General features: G+C 47.9%; 1 protein-coding gene across 3 annotated transcripts in view; it reads right to left on the bottom strand.

Moving 5' to 3' along the window:
- Positions 1-22130, bottom strand: part of depdc5 (DEP domain containing 5, GATOR1 subcomplex subunit) — a 253508-nt gene that overhangs the window by 149131 nt on the left and 82247 nt on the right. For all 3 annotated transcript variants that reach the window (XM_038793299.1, XM_038793316.1, XM_038793307.1), the window contains exon 21: positions 20625-20828. In XM_038793299.1, coding sequence (XP_038649227.1) covers positions 20625-20828 — 204 coding nt within the window. The remainder of the gene's footprint in view (positions 1-20624; positions 20829-22130) is intronic.

The raw sequence follows: 22130 nt of genomic DNA, 5'->3' as shown, positions 1-22130 counted from the left end.
GTGATCAGAGGAGAGATCATAGCCTACAAGGCAAGTAGAGATAGGGAAGAGAGGGTGGCCAGGCAACATCTAGTGGACTCCATTCTGGAAGTTGATAGAAAGTACTCCGAAGCCCTGACCTTAGAGCTGCTGGCGGAGAGGAAAAAGCTGCAAATGGACTTTAACTTGCTATCCACTAGAATAAGCAGTGAACCAACTCCGCTAGACACGGGGGACCTTCTACGAACACGGAGATAAGGCTGACCGCCTATTGGCTCACCAGCTGAGAAAGCAGGCAGCCAGAAGGGAAATATTGCAAGCTAAGGATAGCAAAGGCAGACTGGTAACAGAGCCAAAGGAGGTCAATCGGGCATTCAAGACCTTCTACCAGAGACTGTACACCTCCGAGCCCCCCCAGCGGGGATGGTGGAATGAAACAGTTCCTAGACAGACTGGAACTACCAGTGGTGGGGGAAGACAGATGGTGGGGAGCTGGAAGCACCAATAGACCTGGGAGAAATCATGGAGAACATCAGCCCCATGCAGGCGGGGAAGGCACCGGGACCCAATGGGTTCCTGGCGGACTTCTACAAAAAATTAGCACCAGTCCTGGCCCCACACCTAAGAGACATGTTCGCGGACTCACTGGCAGGGGCACCCTGCCCCCCGCGCTAGAGCAGGCCACAATTTCACTGATACCCAAAAATGATAAAGACCTGACGGAATGTGGATCGTACAGACCCATTTTACTGCTGAACGTGGAGCGAAAATACTTGCAACGGTCCTGGCCAAAAAGCTGGAGGGCTGTGTACCAGAGGTGGTCGCAGAGGACCAAACGGGCTTCGTCAAGGGTAGGCCGCTCACAGCGAACATCAGGCAGCTGCTGAATGTAATAATGACTCTTCTCCTCCCCCGCCCCCCCGCGGGCGAGAACACCAGAGGTGATCATCTCCCTGGATGCAGAAAGGGCCTTTGACAGACTCAAATGGAGCTACTTCATCGAGGTACTGGAACAGTTTGGGCTAGGAGCGGGATTGACCGCCTGGGTGAGACTCCTGTACAACGTTCCCAAGGCAAGTGTCCGAACTAACACCACCAGCTCTGAATACTTCCAGCTACAGAGAGGAACAAGACAGGGCTGCCCAGTGTTCCCACTGTTGTTCGCGCTAGCGATCGAACCCCTGGCTATAGCCCTGCGGGACGCAAAGAGCTGGAAGGGAATCCGGAGAGGAGACAGAGAGCACAGAGTCTCACTCTATGCAGATGACCTGTTCCTCTATGTCTCGAAGCCACAGGAGGGACTGAAGGCAATACTGCAAATACTAAAAGAGTTTGGAACCTTCTCGGGCTACAAACTTAACCTGTGCAAAAGCGAGACATTCACAATGAACCCAAAAGGGGGAGGGACAGAGCTGAAGGGGCTCCCGTTCAAAACGGCCCAGAACAGATTCCGTTACCTGGGGGATCCAGATAGCCAGAGACTGGACAGAGATCCACAAGTGGAACCTGACCAGCCTGGTGGAGGAAGTAAGAAAAGACCTTCAAAGGTGGGGATCTCTCCCACTCTCCCTGGCAGGAAGAGTGCAGATGATCAAGATGAACGTACTGCCAAGGTTCCTCTTCCTGTTTAGATCCAACCCGTCTTCATCCCCAAGGCCTTTTTCCAAAACATAGACAGGCTAATCATGGCGTTTGTGTGGGGGGGCAAGAACCCGAGAATTCCCAAACCGACACTGCAAAGAGGGAAAGTCAGAGGAGGCCTGGCTCTACCGAACCTACAATACTACCACTGGACAGCAACGGCAGAAAAAGTGAGGGGATGGGTACAAGAACCCAACACTATTTGGGTACAAATGGAGGAGGCATCCTGTAAAGGAACAACCCTCCGGGCTCTGGCCACAGCAGCACTCCCATCCTCCTCAACAAGGTATACAACGAGCCCAGTGGTAGCGGCCACGCTGAGAACGTGGACCCAGTTGAGACAGCACTTCGGGATAACCAAAATGTCCCTTATGGCCCCCATCTGCGGCAATCACAGATTCCCCCAGCCATGCTAGATACCACCTTCAAAAGATGGAGGCAGGACGGGGGCACACTGACGGTCGGGGACTTCTACGTAGGGCGCAAACTGGCGACACTGGATGAACTGACGAGGAAGTGGAAACTAGGAAACTGGACAGGAATTGAGACACCTCCAAATAAAGCACTTCCTCCGCAAAGAGACAGTAGGGTATCCCGGGGCCCCAGAAAGCACACTACTCGAGGACCTGATAGGCATTGTTACATAAGTAACAACTGTTTATAAATATGAGAAAAGCCAATAAAAAGATTTTTTTTTAAAACAACACCACCATGCAGGAAATCGTTATGATAAACCTGGGAGGTTTGCTAGAGACAAGTGTGTGAAGGGAGGTGGCCAATGCAGGACTGAGGGTGTTGTACCTTAATGCGCGCGGTATACAGACTAAAATAAATTAGCTTGTTGCGCACATTAAAATTGGCCGGTACAATGTTGTGAGCATCACAGAGACTTGGCTGCAAGGGATCAGGGCTGGGATATAAATATACACGGTTATGTGTCCTACCGAAAGGACAGGCAGATGGGCAAAGGGGGCGGGGTTGCATTGTTAGTAAGGAATAAAGTTAAATCGATAGCAAGAAGCAATATAGAATCAGAAGGCATAGAATATCTGTTGGTAGAGTTGAGGAATCGCAACAGTAAAAAGACCCTGATGGGAGTTATGTACAGGCCCCCTAGCAGTAGTCAGGATGTAGGGCAGAAAATAAATCAGGAGATAGAGAAAGCAAGTAAAAAAGGCAATATCACAATAATCATGGGGCAGGTGGACTGGGAAAATCAGGTTTGTAGTGGATCCCAAGAAAAAGAATTTGTGGAATGTTTAAGAGATGGTTTTTTGGAGCAGCTAGTGACAGAGCCTACTAGGGAACAGGCAATTCTGGATTTGGTGATGTGTAATGAGGCAGATTTGATTAGGGAACTTAAGGTGAAGGAACCCTTAGCAGTGATCATAATATGATAGAATTTACCCTGCAGTTTGAGATCAGCTAGAATCAGATGTAATGGTATTACAATTAAATAAGGGTAACTACAAAGACACGAGGGAGGAGCTGGCCAGAGTTGATGGGAAAAGGAGCCGAGTAGGGAAGACAGTGGAACAGCAATGGTAGGCGTTTTTGGGGGTTATTCAGGAGGCACAACAGAAATTCGTTCCAAGGAGGAGGAATCATGCGAAGGGGAGAACAAGGCATCCATGGCTGACAAGGGAAGTCAAGGACAGCATAATAGCAAAAGAAAAAGCGTACAATGTGACGAGGATTAGAGGGAAGCCAGGGGATTGGGACTCCTTTAAAAGCGAGCAGAGGACAACTAAAAAAGCAATAAGGGGAGAGAAGATGAAATATGAGTGCAAGCTAGCTAGTAATATAGAAGAATGATAGGAAGTTTTTTTTCCAGTATATAAAATATAAGAGAGAGGCAAAAATAGACATTGGACCACTGGAAAATGTGGCTGGAGAAGTAATAATAGGAAACAAAGAAAGGACAGAGGAACTGAATAGTTACTTTGCATCAGTCTTCACGGGGGAAGACACCAGTGGGATGCCAGAGCGCCAGGAGAATCAGGGGGCAGTGGTGAGTGCAGTGGCCTTCACTAAGGAGAAGGTTCTGGGGAAACTGAAAGGTCTGAAGGTGGATAAATCACCTGGACCGGATGGACTACACCCCAGGGTTCTAAAAGAGCTAGCTGAGGAGATTGTGGAGGCATTGGCGGTGATCTTTCAGGAATCACTGGAGGCAGGAAGGGTCCCAGAGGACTGGAAAGTGGCGAATGTAACACCCCTGTTTAAGAAGGGAGGGAGGCAAAAGATGGGAAATTATAGGCCGGTTAGCCTGACTTCGGTCATTGGTAAGATTTTAGAGTCCGTTATTAAAGATGAGATCGCGGAGTACTTGGAAGTGCATGATAAAATAGGACTGAGTCAGCACAGCTTCGTCAAGGGGAGGTCATGTCTGACAAATCTGTTCGGGTTCTTTGAGGAGGTAACAAGGAAATTAGACAAAGGAAAACCAGTGGACGTGATTTATTTAGATTTCCAGAAGGCCTTTGACAAGGTGTCGCATAGGAGACTGTTAAATTAGTTGTTAAGAGTAAGATCCTGGCATGGATAGAGGATTGGCTGACTGGCAGAGGGCAGAGAGCGGGGATAAAGGGGTCTTTTTCAGGATGGCAGCCGGTGACTAGTGATGTGCCTCAGGGGTCTGTGCTGGAACCACTACTTTTCACAATATACATTAATGATCTGGAAGAAAGAACTTAAGGCACTGTTACTAAGTTTGCAGAGGATACAAAGATCTGCAGAGGGACAGGTAGTATTGAGGAAGCAGGGGGGCTGCAGAGGATTTGGACAGGCTAGGAGAGTGGGCAATGTAGTGGCAGATGAAATACAATGTGGAAAAGGTCAGGCACTTTGGAAGGAGAAATGGAGGCGCGACTATTTTCAAAATGGGGAAACACTTAGGAAATCAGAAGCACAAGGGGATTTCGGCGTCCTTGTTCAAGAATCTCTTAAGGTTAACATGCAGGTTCAGTCGGCAGTTAGGAAAGCAAATGCAATGTTAGTATTCATGTCGAGAGGTCTAGAAATCAAGACCAGGGATGTATTTCTGAGGCTATATAAGGCTCTGGTCAGCCCCCATTTGGAATATTGTGAATATTGTGAGCAGTTTTGGGCCCCGTATCCAAGGAAGGATGGGCTGGTCTTGGAAAGAGTCCAGAGGTGGTTCACAAGAATGATCTCTGAAATGAAGAGCTTGTCCTATGAGGAACGGTTGAGGACTCTGGGTCTGTACTCGTTGGGAGTTTAGAAGGATGAGGGGTAATTTTATTGAAACTTACAGGATACTGCAAGGCCTGGATAGAGTGGACATGGAGAGAATGTTTCCACTTGTAGGAAAAACTAGAACAGAAGGTACAATCTCACACTAAAGGGACGATCCTTTAAAACAGAGATGAGGAGGAATTTCTCCAGCCAGACAGTGGTGAATCTGTGGAACTCTTTGCCGCAGAAGGCTGTGGAGACCAAATCACTGTGTCTTTAAGACAGAGATAGATAGGTTCTTGATTAATAAGGGGATCAAGGGTTATGGGGAGAAGGCAGGAGAATGAGAATGAGAAAAATATCAGCCATGATTGAATGGCGGAACAGACCCGATGGCTGAGTGGCCTAATTCTTTAGCACAGGGCTAAATCGCTGGCTTTGAAAGCAGACCAAGATAGGCCAGCAGCACAGTTCAATTCCCGTACCAGCCTCCCCGAACAGGCGCCAGAATGTGGCGACTAGGGGCTTTTCACAGTAACTTCATTTGAAGCCTACTTGTGACAATAAACGATTTTCATTTCATGTCTTATGGTGTTATATTCGATGGCTCCTTTCATCATCCCGAAGAGGAAACCCAAATTTAAAAACAATGGCAAAATTCATTTTTCAATTCAGGGGAATGGCTCCGAATTAAATGGACAGCAAGACTGAATATTTGTCAATGCTGAAAGAGAACATTAATTGCAAATCACCAGACAATTCACTAGCCTCTCATTATAGAACTGACTGGAGGGCTACCATCAATGAACCCTCCATGTGTTTTAATTGTCTGCAGGCTGTAAGTCCACAACCCCTTGACATTTACTTTTGGGGCAGTGATGCAAGAGGTAGAGCAGGAACTTTCCGATTACTGTGTGACCACACAGCTTAGAGGAAATACTGGCCATATAGGACATTGGGGTTGTCTAAAGTACTGGCACTCTGAAACTGTCATGAATTAAAGCTACTGATTAATAAATCATGCATTCACATTTTTTAAATTCACAATGTACCCGAATGAAAGAGTTGGGTGCCAAACTATCAACGCAGAAATTTGGTCAGGAAAAAGAATGAACTGCCCTCTTTTGTCAACGATCAAACTTCCAGTTACAAGCTTAATTTTCTTACAAGAACAGGACAACGGCTAGGAATCCTACAGCAAGCAATTCACTTCCTGAGTTCTCAAAGCCTGGCCATCATCTACAAGACACAAGTCAGGAGTGTAATGCTATATTCTTCACTTGCCAGGATGAGTGCAACTCCAACAACACAAGAAGCTCGACATCATCCAGGACAATGCATCTTGCTTCATTGTTAACCCTTCCACAAACATTCACTCCCTTTACCACTGACAAAGAGCGGCAGAAGTGTGTGTCATCTACAAGATGCACTGCAGAGACTTCCGGTTGCGGCTATGACCAGCTAAGTCGCACGTTTGGCTGCTCCTGCTACAAAGGTGTTTTCGGGCCGATTGGAGGGCCCCAACGGCGCTGTAAGGACAAATCCCGGTGGGGGAAGGCTCCCTGAAGAGAACCAGACCAACTTTATGGTCGGTACCCCGGAGTGGGGTGGTAAAGAGAGCAACAGCAGCTCCCAAAAAAAAGCGGGGGAAGAAGACCAAAATGGCGGCCGGTGGTGCACCCGAGGAATGGAGGAAATGGGCGGAGGAGCAGCAGGCCGCTCTCCTGCGCTTCTTTACGGAGCTGAAAATGGAGCTCTTGGAGTCAATGAATGCGACGACCACCAGGCTGATGGGAGCCCAGGCGACCCAAGAGGCGTCGATTCGGGAGCTGCAACAGGAGATGACTGCGAGGGAGGAGGAGGCCACGGTCCTCGTGGGAAAGGTAGAGGTGCACGAGGCACTCCACCTGAAATGGCAGAGCCGTTTTGAGGAGCTGGATACCCGAATGAGGCGGAAGAACCTGAGGATCTTGGGCCTGGCAGAAGGCCTGGAGGGGTCAGACCTCCCGGGATATGTAGCAGAAATGCTGAGCTCCCTGATGGGGGCAGGGGCCGTCCCTTCGCCCCTGGAGCTGGAAGAGGCCTACAGGGTCATGGCTAGGAGGCCAAGAGCAAATGAGCCCCCGAGGGCGGTGCTGGTGCGGTTCCAGCGACTCAGCGACCGTGAAAGAGTGCTGGAGTGGGCCAAGAGGGAAAGGAGCAGCAAGTGGGAGAATTCGACGGTGAGGGTCTACCAGGACTGGAGTGCGGAGGTGGCAAAGCGGCGGGCCCGGTACAACCGGACGAAGGCGGTGCTACATGCAAAACGGATCAGGTTCGGAATGCTGCAGCCAGCGCGCTTGTGGGTCACCTACAGGAACCAACACCACTATTTTGAGTCCCCAGAGGAGGCGTGGGCCTTTGTACAGGAAGAGAAACTGGACTCGAATTAGACCCAGGGGATACTTGGCGGCCTTGGCCGCTCGGGTACTTTCAGCTGAATTCTTTGTTTGGATTTTGAACTCTTGCTGTGGTTTTTCTTCTGATGTTTTTTCCCCCTTTGCCAACTTCCCTTAGTTATTGTTATTGTGGTTATTCATGGTTATTTATGGTTATTTATGCTGTTTGGTAGAGGGCGACTGTTAAGTACATTGTTATTTGTTATTTATCTGTTATTTATAATGTTAAGTTGGGGAGGCGGGACGGGGGGGGAGAGCAGATCGGGGATATGGGCTCCTAGGGGGAGTTCTTTACAGGCATGGACGGGGACGGGGGTGGAACTGAAGATGGCGGGGTGGGGTGTGGCAGGGCGAAAGCGCGGGCTTTCCTCTGTTTTCCCGCGCGCGGGGCAGAGGAGGGGGGAGGGGAGGAGTGCGGGGCGTGGCTAGCAATGGCGACCTTTCCCGCGCTGGAGCGGGGCCAGGGAGGAGTGGCAAGGGGGGGAGCCCCCCCCCCCGAGCCGGGGGGAGTCGGAGTGTGGCAGGAGCAGCCGGGTCAGCGTGAACCAGCTGACTTACGGGAGTACAATGGAGGGTACATCGCGGCTAGGAGGGGTCCTAGCCTGGGGGGGGGAGGGGGGTTAGGGAGGGACACCGGGTTGCTGCTGAAAAGACCAGAAACGAGAAGTGGAGGACTGGAGAGGTGGGGGGAGGGGGACATCGCCATGGGGAGCGGGTCAGAAGGGGAGGGTCGACCCGAGGCGAGCAGGGAACAGGACATGGCTAATCGGCAGGGGAGGGGGGCGGGTCGTCCCGCGACCCGGCTGATCACTTGGAACGTGAGGGGGTTGAATGGGCCGGTCAAGAGATCAAGGGTATTCTCACACCTGAAGGGACTGAAGGAAAAAAAAAAAAAATTTAAAAAAAAAAAAAAAAGATGCACTGCAGAAACTCACCAACGCTCCTTAGGCAGCACCTTCTAAACCCATAACCACCACCACCTAGAAGGAAAAGGGCAGCAGATACATGAGAACACCACCACCTCGAGGATTCCCTGAAAGCAACTCACCATCTTGACTTGGAAATATATCGCTGTTCCTTCACTGCCAGTGGGTTAAAATCCTGTTCAATGTCCCACACCACCATAACTCACCCAGCAGCATACCCTGACACTCAGGACACAACCCGAATATCCTTACACTACATCACATCCATATATACCACCCATCATGCCACTGACATCCCGTGCCATGCCTCTCTTGCCACCCTTCTAATCACTCAGTCATGTCTACACGAACCATGCCACCCTCCTTGGCATGCCACACCACCTCCCTGTCACCATCCCCCCACCCCGCCCGGTGTGTCTAATGGCTGCACAGCCTCCAAAAAGCCATGTAAAACCGAACGATCAACTCCGAAAAGAGGACGCAATAGGGGACTCAGGTGAGGAGCTCTTTGTTATTTTCCCGTATTCCACTTCAATGATGCACTCCCAGAGATGCTTGGTGCACTGGTAAGCCCACCAGATAGCCTCTTCTCGAGAAACATGGTGAAGTCCAGCTCAAGATGACAGAGGGCATCGAGCAGAGTTTGGAGTCCATCCGTTCCACCATGGAAGTGCTGGCAAACTGCACGGTGACACTGCCAGGCTCACCGCTGAGGTAGCATCTGTTGGCTGACGTCTGAGCTTCCACTGTACGGCAGGCTGAGGTTGCCATGCAGGCACAGAATGTTACCTTCATTAGTTTGGATTTTAGTGCTTAATAGGGCATGCAGACACCCATAGTGGTCCAGCAAGCTGTGTTCCAGCAGTTACGAAGATTAAGTGCTGCTCTGTGATAATGGCAGGAGCTTCATGGAGCAGGAGCTAGCTGCTGTCTCTCAGGATAACAGCATTCATTCTCCCAATCTGCCAATGCCACTGTTGTTGCCTGTCAGTCACCTACGCTTGGCTCTTCCCAGAGCAGTTTGTGAACATCCTGCAAGGCCATCTGTAGTAACCCAGAAACCCAGGATAATGCTCTGGGGACCGGGGTTCAAATCCCACAATGGCAGATGGTGAAAGATGAATTCAACCAAAAAAAAATCTGGAATGAAAAGTCCAATGAGTACCATGAATCAATTCTCATTAAAACCCATCTGATTCACTAGCGTCATTTCGGGAAGGAAATCTACTATCCTAACTTGGTCGGGCCGACATGTGACTGCAGATCCACAGCAATATGATTGACTCTTAATTGCCTCAGAGATGAAAATTAAATGCTGGCCAAGCCAGTGACGCCCACATCCCATGAACAAATAAAAACATGGAAATAAATTGCAGTGACTGAATGAAGTGAGTCCCATCATATTGTACATTCACTAAACCATGAAATAAAGCAGCTTATTGATCCATAAGCCTCACTTGACCTTTAGAATCACAGAATTGCCAAAGTGCAGAAGAAGGCCATTCAGCCCATCAAGTCTGCCCAATCCTCTGAAAGAGTGCCCACACCCATAACCTGTACATCCATGGACACTAAGGGGCAATTTTATCACGTACAATCAACACATTTTTGTTTGTATTTGGAACAATTGAAAAAGAGACATACGTGGATTGGCAGAGTAAGGGATGATAAGGGTGTTGGTGGACCCAGAGGGGGTGAATGGCGTGTTTGAGGCATTCTACAGAAAGCTCTACGAGTCTGAGCCCCCAGGGATTGGGAGCCCCAATTGGGTTGAGGGAGGTGATGCAGGCAGGGAAGGCCCCGGGGCTGGAGGGGTTCACTGTGAAGTCACTGCCAGTTAGGGTGTCTTATGAAGCAAGGGAGTGGGGGGGGGGGAAGATCCCCCCCCCCCCCAACATAGTCGCAGGCTTTGATCTCCCCGATATTTCATAGAATTATAGAATTTCATAGAATTTACAATGCAGAAGGAGGCCATTCGGCCCATCAAGTCTGCACCGGCTTCCCAACTGCACACCTCCACCCTATCCCCATAACCCAGTAACCCCATCCAATACTGAGGGCAATTTTGGACACTAAGGGCAATTTAGCATCGCCAATCCACCTAACTTGCACATCTTTGGACTGTGGGAGGAAACCGGAGCACCCGGAGGAAACCCATGCACACATGGGGAGAACGTGCAGACTCCGCACAGACAGTGACCCAAGCCGGGAATCAAACCTGGGACCCTGGAGCTGTGAAGCAATTGTGCTAATCACTATGCTACGGTGCTGCCCAAAAAGGACAAGGATCTGGAACAGTGTGGGTCATATCATGGCGTCCCAGGGGTGATAGGCGAGGACCAAACGGGGTTTGTGAAGTTGATGGCAAACACGAGGAGGCTGCTTAATGCAATCATGGTGCTTTTGGAGGGGCAGAAGGTGGAGGTCGTGGTGGCGATGGATGCAGAGTTGGCATTCGATCAGGTGGAGAGGGAGTATCTGCTGGAGGTTCGGAAAGGGGTTGTGGATTGGAACCATTTGCTGTACAATGCCCTGGTAGCAAGTGTGCGGATGGTTTTCAGGGTACAAGTTTAATATGGGGAAGGGCGAGCTGTTCCCAATTGAGACTAGAGGGCAGGAGTGGAGGTGGGCAGGGGGGCGCCGTTCAGGGTGTGGGCAAGCTTTAGATATCCAGGTGACTCAGGGTTGGGCACAGCTGCACAAGTTGAACCTGGCTCGGCTGGTGGAGCAGGTGAAAGTGTATTTTAAGAGGTGGGATGTGCGGGGCGTGCAGATACTAAAAATGACTCTGCTGCCAAGTCTCTTTTTGTGTTCCAGAACCTCCCAATTTTCATCCTGAAGTCATTTTTCAAGAGCTGATCTCTGGGTTTGTGTGAGTGGGCAAGACCTTGCGGGTTAGGAGCGAGGGCGAGGGGGGTGCTGCTGAACATGATGAACTACTACTGCACGGCGAATATCGCTACGGTTAGAAAATGGGTTGTGTGGAAGGGGTCGACTTGGGGTCGGATGGAGGCGGCATTGATAAGGGCCAGGGGGGGTTCTGGTGCTGCTGAACATGATGAACTACTACCGTGCGGCGAATATCGCTACAGATAGGAAATGGGTCGTGTGGGAGGGGTCGGATGGAGGCAGCATCAGGTAGGGGAATGAGTTTGAGGGCTTTGTTGTCAGCGCTTTTGCAGTTCTCTCAGGCTATGTACTCCATGAGCCCAGTGGTGGTGTCGGCCCCAAGGGTGTGGGGGTATTGGAGGCAGCATTTGGGGCTGGAGGGTGCCTCGGTGTGGGTACCAATCTGCAACAACCACAGGTTTGCGCCCGGAGGGGGGAATATGCGGGGTTTCGGGGGTGGCAGAAAGCAGAGATCGATCGATTTGGCAATCTGTTCATAGGGGGCAAATTTGCGAGGTTGGAGGACCTGTAGGAAGAGAACCAGCTGTCCAGGGGAAACAGTTTCGGTATCTGCAGGTCCGGGATTTTGTCAGGAGAGAGGTGCCGTCGTTTTCTGGGCTGCCACTCCTGGGATTGCAGGACAAGGTGCTGTCGAGGTTCGTGATAGGTCTCTGAAGTCTACAAGGAGTTGGACTGGGAGGGGACCCTGGTGAGGGGACATAAAACATGTGGGATGAGAAGCTGGGAGTGGCGGTCCAGACGTGGACAGAGGCTCTTCAGAAAGCAAATGCATTCTCGTTGTGTGCGAAGTTAAGCCTCTTTCAGTTTAAAGGAAAACATGGGGTGCATATAACGGCAGCAAGGATGTGAAGGTTCTTTGAGGTGGTGGAGGATAGGGGTGGGTGGCATGCGGGGATGCCCGTCAATCACATCCACATGTTCTGGCCGTGTCCAAAAGGTGCGGACGGTGGTCCCGAGTCCAGAGGTGGTGATATTTGGGGTATCGGAAGACCTGAAGTCCAGGGGGCCGGAGAAGCCGACGCTTTGATCTTTGCCTCCCTGGCAGCCCAGAGACGGATCTTGCTTGGGTGGTGGGACTGGAGCCACCGAAAGTGGAAGTGCGGATGAGCGACCTTGCGGAATTGCTGAGGCAGGAGAAGGTTAAGTTCACCTTGAGGGGTCGGCGGATGGGTTGACTAGGAGGTGAAAGCCATTTATTGATTTTGTTAAGGAGGTTCAAGGGGTCAGCTGAGGGAGGGGGAAATGGGGGTTGGAATGGGGAAGGCGGAATGGGAGAAGGTGGCGGTATAAGGGGAGCGGGGGGTGTAGTGGTTGTTGATAATGTTGTTTGGATGTTCTTTTGCTTTTGTTTGTTTACATGAAACTGCCTTGAATGAAATATTTAAAAACAAAAAAATTTCATGTAGCACCTTTCACAAATTCAGGACCTGCGAAAAAGTAAGTGAATTACTGTAACTTTGGAAACACTAATTAAAATTAGCTGTCATAAGATATAATGATCCTGAGCCAGGCCCCAGCGGTTGCGAGGATACTGGACAGAAATCCCACTATTTTATTTAATTTGTATGACTCTGAGGAAAGAATACTTCGCTCCAGGAGTGATTTCGCTCACTAATAGGGGTACGGTATATTACAACAAACTTTAGAACTGACACAGTATTACCAACTTGAACATCACACAAGAAATAGCTTTCAGTTACCAGTTAAACAATGTTGAACTATAAAATGAAACATTTTAATACCTATCTACAACCTTTTTATCTCCACTCAGGCAAATCCATCTCTGTTCAAAATCCACTTTTAATGAGAGGTAGCAATCACGGGATTAATTGCCAAACATTGGATAGAGATCTTTTGAGACTTCTTGAAGAACATAGAACATACAGTGCAGAAGGAGGCCATTCGGCCCATCGAGTCTGCACCGACCCACTTAAGCCCTCACTTCCATCCTATCCCCGTAATCCAATAACCCTTCCTAACCGTTTTGGACACTAAGGGCAATTTATCATGGCCAATCCACCTAACCTGCATGTCTTTAGACTGTGGGAGGAAACCGGAGCACCCGGAGGAAACCCACACAGACACGGGGAGAACGTGCAGACTCCGCACAGACAGTGACGCAGCAGAGAATCGAATCTGGGACCCTGGCGCTGTGAAGCCACAGTGCTATCCACTTGTGCTACCGTGCTGCCCAAAGAGACCCAACCCTGTCAGAATAATGCAGAATCTCGGTCTGTATTCTGCAGAAATTGCTCCTTAGCACGCCTTCCAGCCAAAAAAACTAAAACTGAAAACTCCACACTTGACTGTTTCAGCCCCTAGCTCTTCCCGTTAACTACATCATCCCTACCCCACTAACTGGGTTATATCATCCTTATCCCACTAACTGGGTTTTGAACATCTGACTAAAACTAAAAGAAATGTCTCAAATTATCTACTCCCCAGGGAACCTTCTTTCTATAAACAAAATTCCAGTTGTCCTATTTCGATAAACAATATACATGGTTGGAAAGAATGATGATCTTACTTTTACAACATTTTAATTGCACCTATGTAGCCACAAAGCCTGGTTGTCTTTCAAACCAAGATTTCTTTTTAAAACATCACTGCAGCAGTCACATACACAAACTAATCCAGGTGTTTAACCCTCACTGAGTCATACAGACATAATACAATATAAGTATCTGAAATCTCTACATTCATCACAAAGTTCACAGTTTTGAGATAAATGATGCCACTTGGTTTTGACTGTTGGGTGAGGGATACATTATTGTCCGGAACATCAGGAGAACATGCTTTCTCTTCCCCGAAAAGCATTATGGGATATTTAGAGAGAGCACATTGGAAAGCTTAATGTCTCATCTGAGAATCTGCAATGTCCGTGGGCAGTGTTCCCTCTGGTCCTGTTGGTGAACCTGAGGTCACCAACCTTTTTCACCCAGAGGGTGGTGAGGGTCTGAATGCACTGCCTGGGAGGGTAGAAGAGACAGGAAACCTCTCAATCTCTAAAAGGTACTTGGATGAGCATTTGGAATGCCAAAACATTCAAGGCTATGGGTCAAGTGCTGGGAAGTGAATTATATTGTATACTTATATTATAAGTGAAGGCTTGATGGGACGATGGGCCTGTACTGTATTGTACCATTCTATGATTCTGAGGTATCGACAGCAGAAGCAAGTCACAGAACAGAGAATGTGCAGTGGGACAGATCCTGGGCTTTATATGATGTGACAACAGAGGAACAATGTCCTGGAGATATTTCCATTGTGTGCTCTTTATGTGGTCCCCCAGAACTGATCAGGATCGTCTTTACGCTGGTGATGTGGAAAAACCTTAAACACTAGCAGCACATTTCATAGAAAACTTGACTCAAAATATAATCAGAAGCTGTGGTCAGACAGATAGTGAAGCTGCTCCGTGTCAGCTAATGATTTGGAGATGGGACAAAAGTTAAAATTCTCTCAACCAAAACGGAATTTCCAGCAAACAGAATGGAGTCAACTCCACCTCCACTTGCGCAAGGCTAAACCTAATGCAGCTGAAAGTGGTACACAGAACTCACTTAACTAGAACTTGAATAAGCAGGTTCTTCCCGGAGATGGAGGACAGATGTGAACGGTGCCAAGGAGGTACGGGCAACCACGCCCACATGTTCTGGACAACCTTCTTTAAGGCAATGTCCAAGGTGGTGGGGTTCAGTGTGGATCTGTGCCCGGGAGCGGCAGTCTTCGGGGTATCAGAGCAGCCAGGTCTCTTCATGGGGAGGGGGCTGACGCCCTTGCCTTTGTCTCCCTAATGAAAGACAGGGGAGGGAATCCATGTGTGGAGCCAGAGGAAATGGGAGAGGCACTAAATTAATACTTTGCATCAGTACTCACCAAAGAGAAGGAATTGGAGGATGTTGAGTCTGGAGAAGGGTGTGTAGGTAACCTGGGTCACATTAAGATCCAAAAAGACGAGGTGAAAATGAAAATCGCTTATTGTTACAAGTAGGCTTCAATGAAGTTACTGTGAAAAGCCCCTAGTCGCCACATTCCGGCACCTGTCCGGGGAGGCTGGTAGGTGTTGGGTGTCTTGAAAAATATTAAGATGGATAAGTCCCCAGGGCCTGATGGGATCTACCCCAGAATACTGAAGGAGGCAAGAGAGGAAATTGCTGAGGCCTTGACAGAAATCTTTAGATCCTCACTGTCTTCAGGTGATTTCCCGGAGGACTGGAGAATTGCCAATGTTGTTCCTTTGTTTAAGAAGGGTAGCAAGGATAATCTGGGGAACTACAGGCCGGTGAGCCTTACGTCAGTGGTAGGGAAATTACTGGAGAGAATTCTTCAAGACAGGATCTACTCCTATTTGGAAGCAGGTATTAAATTAGCAAGAGGCAGCACGGTTTTGTGAAGGGGTGGTCGTGTCTCACTAACTTGATAGAGGTTTTCGAGGAGGTCACAAAGGTGATTGATGCAGGTAGGGCAGTGGATGTTATCTATATGGACTTCGGTAAGGCCTTTGACAAGGTCCCTCATGGGAGACTGGTACAAAAGGTGAAGTTACATGGGATCAGAGGTGAGCTGGCAAGATGGATACAGAACTGGCTAGGTCATAGAAGGCAGGGAGTAGCAATGGAAGGGTGCTTTTCTGATTAGAGGGCTGTGACTATTGGCGTTCTGCAGGGATCAGTGATGGGACCTTTGCTGTTCGTAGTATACATAAATGATTTGGAGGAAAATGTAACTGGTCTGATTAGTAAGTTTGCGGACGACACAAAAGTTGGTGGAATTGCAGACAGCAATAAGGATTGTCAGAGAATATAGCAGAATTTAGATCATTTGGAGACTTGGGCGAAGAGATAGCAGATAGAGTTTAATCCGGACAAATGTGAGGTAATGCATTTTGGAAGGTCTAATACAGGTAGGGAATGTACAGTGAATGGTAGAACCCTCAAGGGTATTGACAGTTAGAGAGACCTAGGTGTACAGGTCCACAGGTCACTGAAAGGGGAAGAAGGTAGTCAAGAAGGCATACGGCATTGTTATGAGCCAGGGTTTTGAGAACCCCAAAGTGTATCATGGAGTTCACCTGACCCACAACTTTTAATAGATTGTGGTATGGGGAGCACATGGCCCACTCTACAGGTGTGATACAGCAGAAATGGAAAAGTATTTTTTAAAGCAAAAGAATGGTTATTCTATGAACTCAAGTTAACCTTTTTAAAACATAGTGAACATCTTAGCAACCATCAATTCAAATACAACCCCCGAAGAATACAACACAAAGTAATCCTAAAAAACTTCCCAAACAACATCCAGAAGGCAAAAGAAACACCTTTCAACAGAAGCACATCAGGTTTACATTCTCTACTGAGAACATTTATAATTCTGAATTTACCAAATGATCAAGAGATAGTCTTTTCATGGCAGAAAGAACAGCAGTGCACCTGCTTTGTCTGGCTTCAGCTCCAACACTGAAAAACGAAACCAAAAAAACACAGACACACCCACGCTTTTCTCAAAGTGAAACTAAAAAACAGAGCCAACGCTCAGCTCCACTCACACTATGACATCACTGCAGTAACATGAGCAGCCAAACATTTCTTAAAGTGACATTCTCATGACAGCATGCTTGCCTTCATTGGCTGGGGCATTGAGTATAAAAATTGGCAAGTCATGTTGCAGCTGTATAGAACCTTAGTTAGGCCACACTTGGAGTATAGTGTTCAATTCTGGTCGCCACACTACCAAAAGGATGCGGAGGTTTTAGAGGGGTTGCAGAAGAGATTTACCAGGATGTTGCCTGCTATGGAGGGCATTAGCTACGAGGAGAGGTTGAATAAACTCGGTTCGTTCTCACTGGAATGAAGGCAGCGACCTGATAGAGGTGACAAAATTATGAAGGGCATAGTCAGAGGGATAGTCAGAGACTTTTTCCCAGGGTAAAGGGGTCAATTACTAGGGGCATGGGTTTACGGTGTGAGGGGCAAGGTTTACAGGCGATGTACGAGGCAAGTTTTTACACAGAGGGTAGTGGGTGCCTGGAACTCGCTGCCGGAGGAGGTGGTGGAAGCAGGGACGACAGTGACATTTCAGGGGCATCTTGACAAATACATGAATAGGATGAGAATAGAGGGTACGGACCCCGGAAGTGTGGAAGATTTTAGTTTAGACGGGCAGCACAGTTGCCGCAGGCTTGGAGGGCCGAAGGGCCTGTTCTTGCGCTGTACTTTTCTTTGTTAATCATCTGCCGGCGAATCCTGCTCGGCTGGCGATCAGCAGCACCACCCAAAGCTGCGACTGTCTGTCCAACCTATTGGAATTTCTCTAGATGGAGAAATCTGGGGGCCATTCGGGGGTCGGAAGAAGGTTTCCACAAAACGTCGGGGTCATTCACTCAGTTGCTCCAAGATCTGTTTGTAGCTAACAGCCAGTAAACCACAGGGAGCTGAAAGCCACAACACAACAACGAAGGCCATTGAAAGGGTTTGGGGGACGATGACAAAGAAACATGGAGACCAACCAGGCTCAGCAAATAACAAGATACATGGTGCACGCCAACTAAGAGGAACAAGATATAGGAGATGAAGAGGGCATGCCAGACGATTAGAAGGGGAGGGTAGTCAAGAAGAAAAGGGGTAGAGGAAGGTTGGGGACCCGGCTGGGAATAAGCACCCACTGGAGAACACAAAGCAAGAAGCTGCAACTGATGTGTATATGTGTGTGTGTATATATATATATATATATATATATATATATATATATATAGTTTTTTTTTCTTTCTCTCCTCTGTTTTTAATGTATGTTCACAATTACCTTTGGTTTGAATAACATAAAAAATCCTTATTAATACATTTATTTAAAAAAACAGAATTTCATCACCCCACCCAGAGTACAACAGGATTTCCCCAGCAAAATACAGTCAATGGAGGATAGTTACAGACAAATGATGTGATCCAATCAATACCAGCAATTGACAGCAATGTAGTTTCCGGGAGTGACTGATGGGGGAAATTTCCCAATCACATCCATTCTGGTGGAAAGCTGTACTTTTTGTCTAAATACCTCAGAATGGAGGAATAACTTTTGAAAGGCTGTATGACCTTTGCTGACTCTACTTCCTCTCATATTCCAGAGACAATATATATCCATGGGATAATGTACTGGTGTGTTCTAATACTGGATCTCATAGGTATATCTATGCACGACCTAGACAGTAATGGTCAATACAAGAACAAAGAACAATACAGCACAGGAACAGGCCCTTCTGCCCATCAGCTTGCACCGATCTAGATGCCTTATTTAGACCTACTACTTATTGCCCAAATGGTCTGCATCCCTCCATTCCCCGCCCATTCGTGAGTTTATCAAGATACGTCTTAAACGTTGCTATCGTGCCCGCCTCCACCACTTCCACCAACAACGCATTCCAGGCACCCACCACCCTCTGCTTGAAAAACTTTCCCCGCACATCTCCCCATAACTTTCCCCCTCACCTTGAACCTTTGCTCCCTTGTATAATGGAGTCTTCCACTCTGATAAAAAGCCTCAAACTATTCACGCTGTCTATACCTCTCGTAATTTTGTAGACCTCAATCAGGTCTCCCCTCAGCCTCTGTCTTTCCAATGAAAACAATCCTAGTTTATTCAACCTCCCCTCTTAGCTAACACCCTCCAGACCAGGCAATATCCCGGTAAATCTTCTTTGCACTCTCTCCAAAGCATCCATGTCCTTCTGGTAACGTGGCAACCAGAATTGCAAGCAAAATTCCAAATATGGCCTAACTAATGTTTTATACCCTTTTGGAAACAATTTAGTAACATGACCTGCCAACTAATGTACTCATTGCCCTGGCCAGTGAAGGCAAGCATGCCATATGCCTTTGTGACCACCTTATCCACCTGCATTACCACTTTCATGGAACTATCGACCTGAATGCCCAGATCCCTCTGTATGTAAATGCTCCTAAGGGTTCTGTTATTTATTGTGTAATTCGCAGCTGAATTTCATCTTCCAAATTGCATCACCTCACATTTGTCAGGATTGAACTCCATCTGCCATTTCTCTGCCCAACTCTCCCATCTATCTATATTCTGCTGTATTCTTCACTATCTGCAATTCCACCTCTAGTGTCATCTGCAAACTTGCTAATCAGACCATCGACATTTTCCTCCAGATCATTTATATATAAATGAACTATAAATGAAATATAAATTAAATATATATAAACACTAGTGGTGTTCCACAGCGATCAGTGTTGTTTGTAATATATATATATATATATTACAAACAACACTGATCGCTGTGGAACACCACTAGTTACAGATCTCCATTCTGAAAAACTCCCTTCCACTGCTACACTCTGTCTCCTGTTGCCCAAGCCAGTTCTTTATCCATCTGCCAGCACACCCAGAATCCCATGCGACTTCACCTGTTGAGGGAGGGACCTTGTCAAACTCCTTACTAAAGTCCATATAGACAACATCCACAGCCTTTCCTCATCAATTAATTTTGTCACCGCCTCAAAAAACCTCTATCAAGTTGGTAATACTTGCCCGCTCAAAACCATGTTGCCTATCACCAACAAGTCTATTCACTTCCAAATGTGAATAAATCCTGTCCCTCAGTATCTTCTCCAACAGCTTCCCCACCACTGACGTCAGGCTTGTGGTGATTGTACATCTGTGTAGATGCAATACAACTGAGCAAGCACTAGAGGGAGCACGGGAGAGGTATAAATACACACGAACAGAAAGTCAGGACACACTTCACAGGAACGGGAGCTGGTAGCAAGACACAGACTGGCAGTATAGATGTAACATGGTTTAAGCACTGAATAGACAACAAACTCACAATACAGCATCTACTTCAACTTTAAGACTACGAGCGTTATTAAGACACAAGGAACAACACAAGGCTCACCGGCCTACAATTAGCTGAATTATCCCTGCTTCCCTTCGTAAACAAAGGGACAACATTGGCTATTCTCCAGTCCTCTGGAACCTGCCCTGCGGTCAAAGATGATGTAAATATATCTGTTAAGGCCCCAGATATTTCCTCTCTTGCCTCCCACAATAACCTGGGATATATCGAATCCGACCTAGGGGACTTGATTACCTTAATGTGTTTTAAGATATCTAACACTTCTTAATTATGCTGACATGTCCTAGAGTATTCATACACCCATCCCTAACCTCAACATCAGCCATGTCCCTCTCCTTGGTGAATATCAATGCAAAGTACTCATTAAGGATCTCATACACTTGCTCTGACTCCACGCATAACTTCCCTTCTTGAGGGAGTTGAGTGTGAACAGTATTGCAGTGAAGACTGTCCTTCCCTCTCCTATCTAGCCTCTACATGAATTAGCCTGTGGTTCAGTTGAGAGTCTCAGGCTCCAAATTCAGCAGGGATCGCACTTTGAATCTTATTGGTCTATGTCATTCATTCGGTACCAAACCCAAGCAACATATTCACCAACTGAGCTCTGACCAAAGTATTCAATGATTTGTCATGTCCAACAATTTGCCAGTCCATCTCACTTACCCACTGGGAATGTATGCATCCACCTTCTCCTGTTTGATGTTAGCTTCATTGGCATCCGGGATGGTGCGAACGGATTAATGAGTGCCCGCTGAGGAGCGTACCCACCGGGGCGAATATGGAGCATGGACTCAGCGCTGCCCACGTGAAAGCGCCCTGGGGCACTGGAATCTCTCTGCTGCGAGTCAATCATACGCTCCAGGATATCTGCAAAGTTGAGCTCAGAATCAACAAAAATAAAAGATTGTGGGCAATTAGCGAGGCAATATTAACCTATCCTTTCAGTCAGGAAACTGCTGAACTGGAGACGAATACTCGGCAGTGTTTAAGTCAATAATCTCTCTCCAGCACATAAAGAAGCTGATTTATCTGCAGGCCCCCCCCAGCCCCCCCCCCCCCCCCAGCCCCCCCCCCCCCCCAGCCCCCCCCCCCCCCCAGCCCCCCCCCCCAGCCCCCCCCCCCCCCCCCCCAGCCCCCCAGCCCCCCCCCCCCCCCCCCCCCCAATTACCTTATCATTATCTCTCCCTCAACCATCTCCCAATACCGCCTCACTGCCAACCCTCCTTCCCCGGAATCCACCTTCTGTCATCCTTCTCCTGCCTCTGTGTGCATGCACGTGTTGTGGCAGTGGGCATTGTTTATCTTTACCTGGGTGCTTTTCAGCAATAAAAACAAACCCTTCACTTGTTTAAAACTCAAGAAAGCCTGTCCGACTGAGTTCTTTGCAATCGCCATGCAAACAATTAGATACAGACACGGAATTGGTACATTCATCCTGATAAATTCAAGAAAACTGTGATGATCATGTAAGGAGTGGGAGGGGAGAATCCATGCACTCTTCCTCGCATGGTCATAACAAATGGAAAATCCCATTAAATTAATTTAAAGTCACTGTGAGATTTGAAGGAAAGGCTCCACTCGGGCAGCAGGCCAAAAATGCTGTGGCGATGTGGGTATTCAAAGACGCTATCATTAGAATTCTGAATCAAACTGTCACCCTAAAGTAGATGGTCTGGACAATCTTACTTCTAATTCAATCATTTTCTGATGTGGAAACAGGAACAAACACCTGCAGACCAGAGGATCAATGTTTGTTAGGTTTATCTGAGGGAGGGAGTGAGAGCTCTCCAATAAGTTTGAAGATCCAGTGGCCATTAAATACACAGGCTTTTGGGCGAGGATGCTGGACAGCACCTGCTGGTGTCATGGGCCTTCAAGGGTCTAGCGAAACCTTCTAGGTTCCATAGGCTCCAAAGTATAGACTTTATTCTTTACTGGGACTGCAACAGAGTCTGAAAAACTCTCATGACTGACGAGTAAGCCATCAACAGAATTTGTTTGAATGTGGCAGTGACCTTTTCTGGGTGGTATCCCCCAAGAGACAGGCTTAATTTTTAATACGTTCATTCACATGATCGGAGCATCGCCTACCAGGCCAGCATCTATTGCCTATCCACAATTGTCCTCAAGAGCGGTGGGATGCTTTCTTGAACCGCTGCTGTCCAGTGC

Source organism: Scyliorhinus canicula, chromosome 1 (assembly GCF_902713615.1).
Source record: "Scyliorhinus canicula chromosome 1, sScyCan1.1, whole genome shotgun sequence".
Taxonomy (NCBI): domain Eukaryota; kingdom Metazoa; phylum Chordata; class Chondrichthyes; order Carcharhiniformes; family Scyliorhinidae; genus Scyliorhinus; species Scyliorhinus canicula.
Note: the sequence above shows the minus strand (reverse complement) of the source record. Positions and strands in the feature narration are given on the sequence as shown.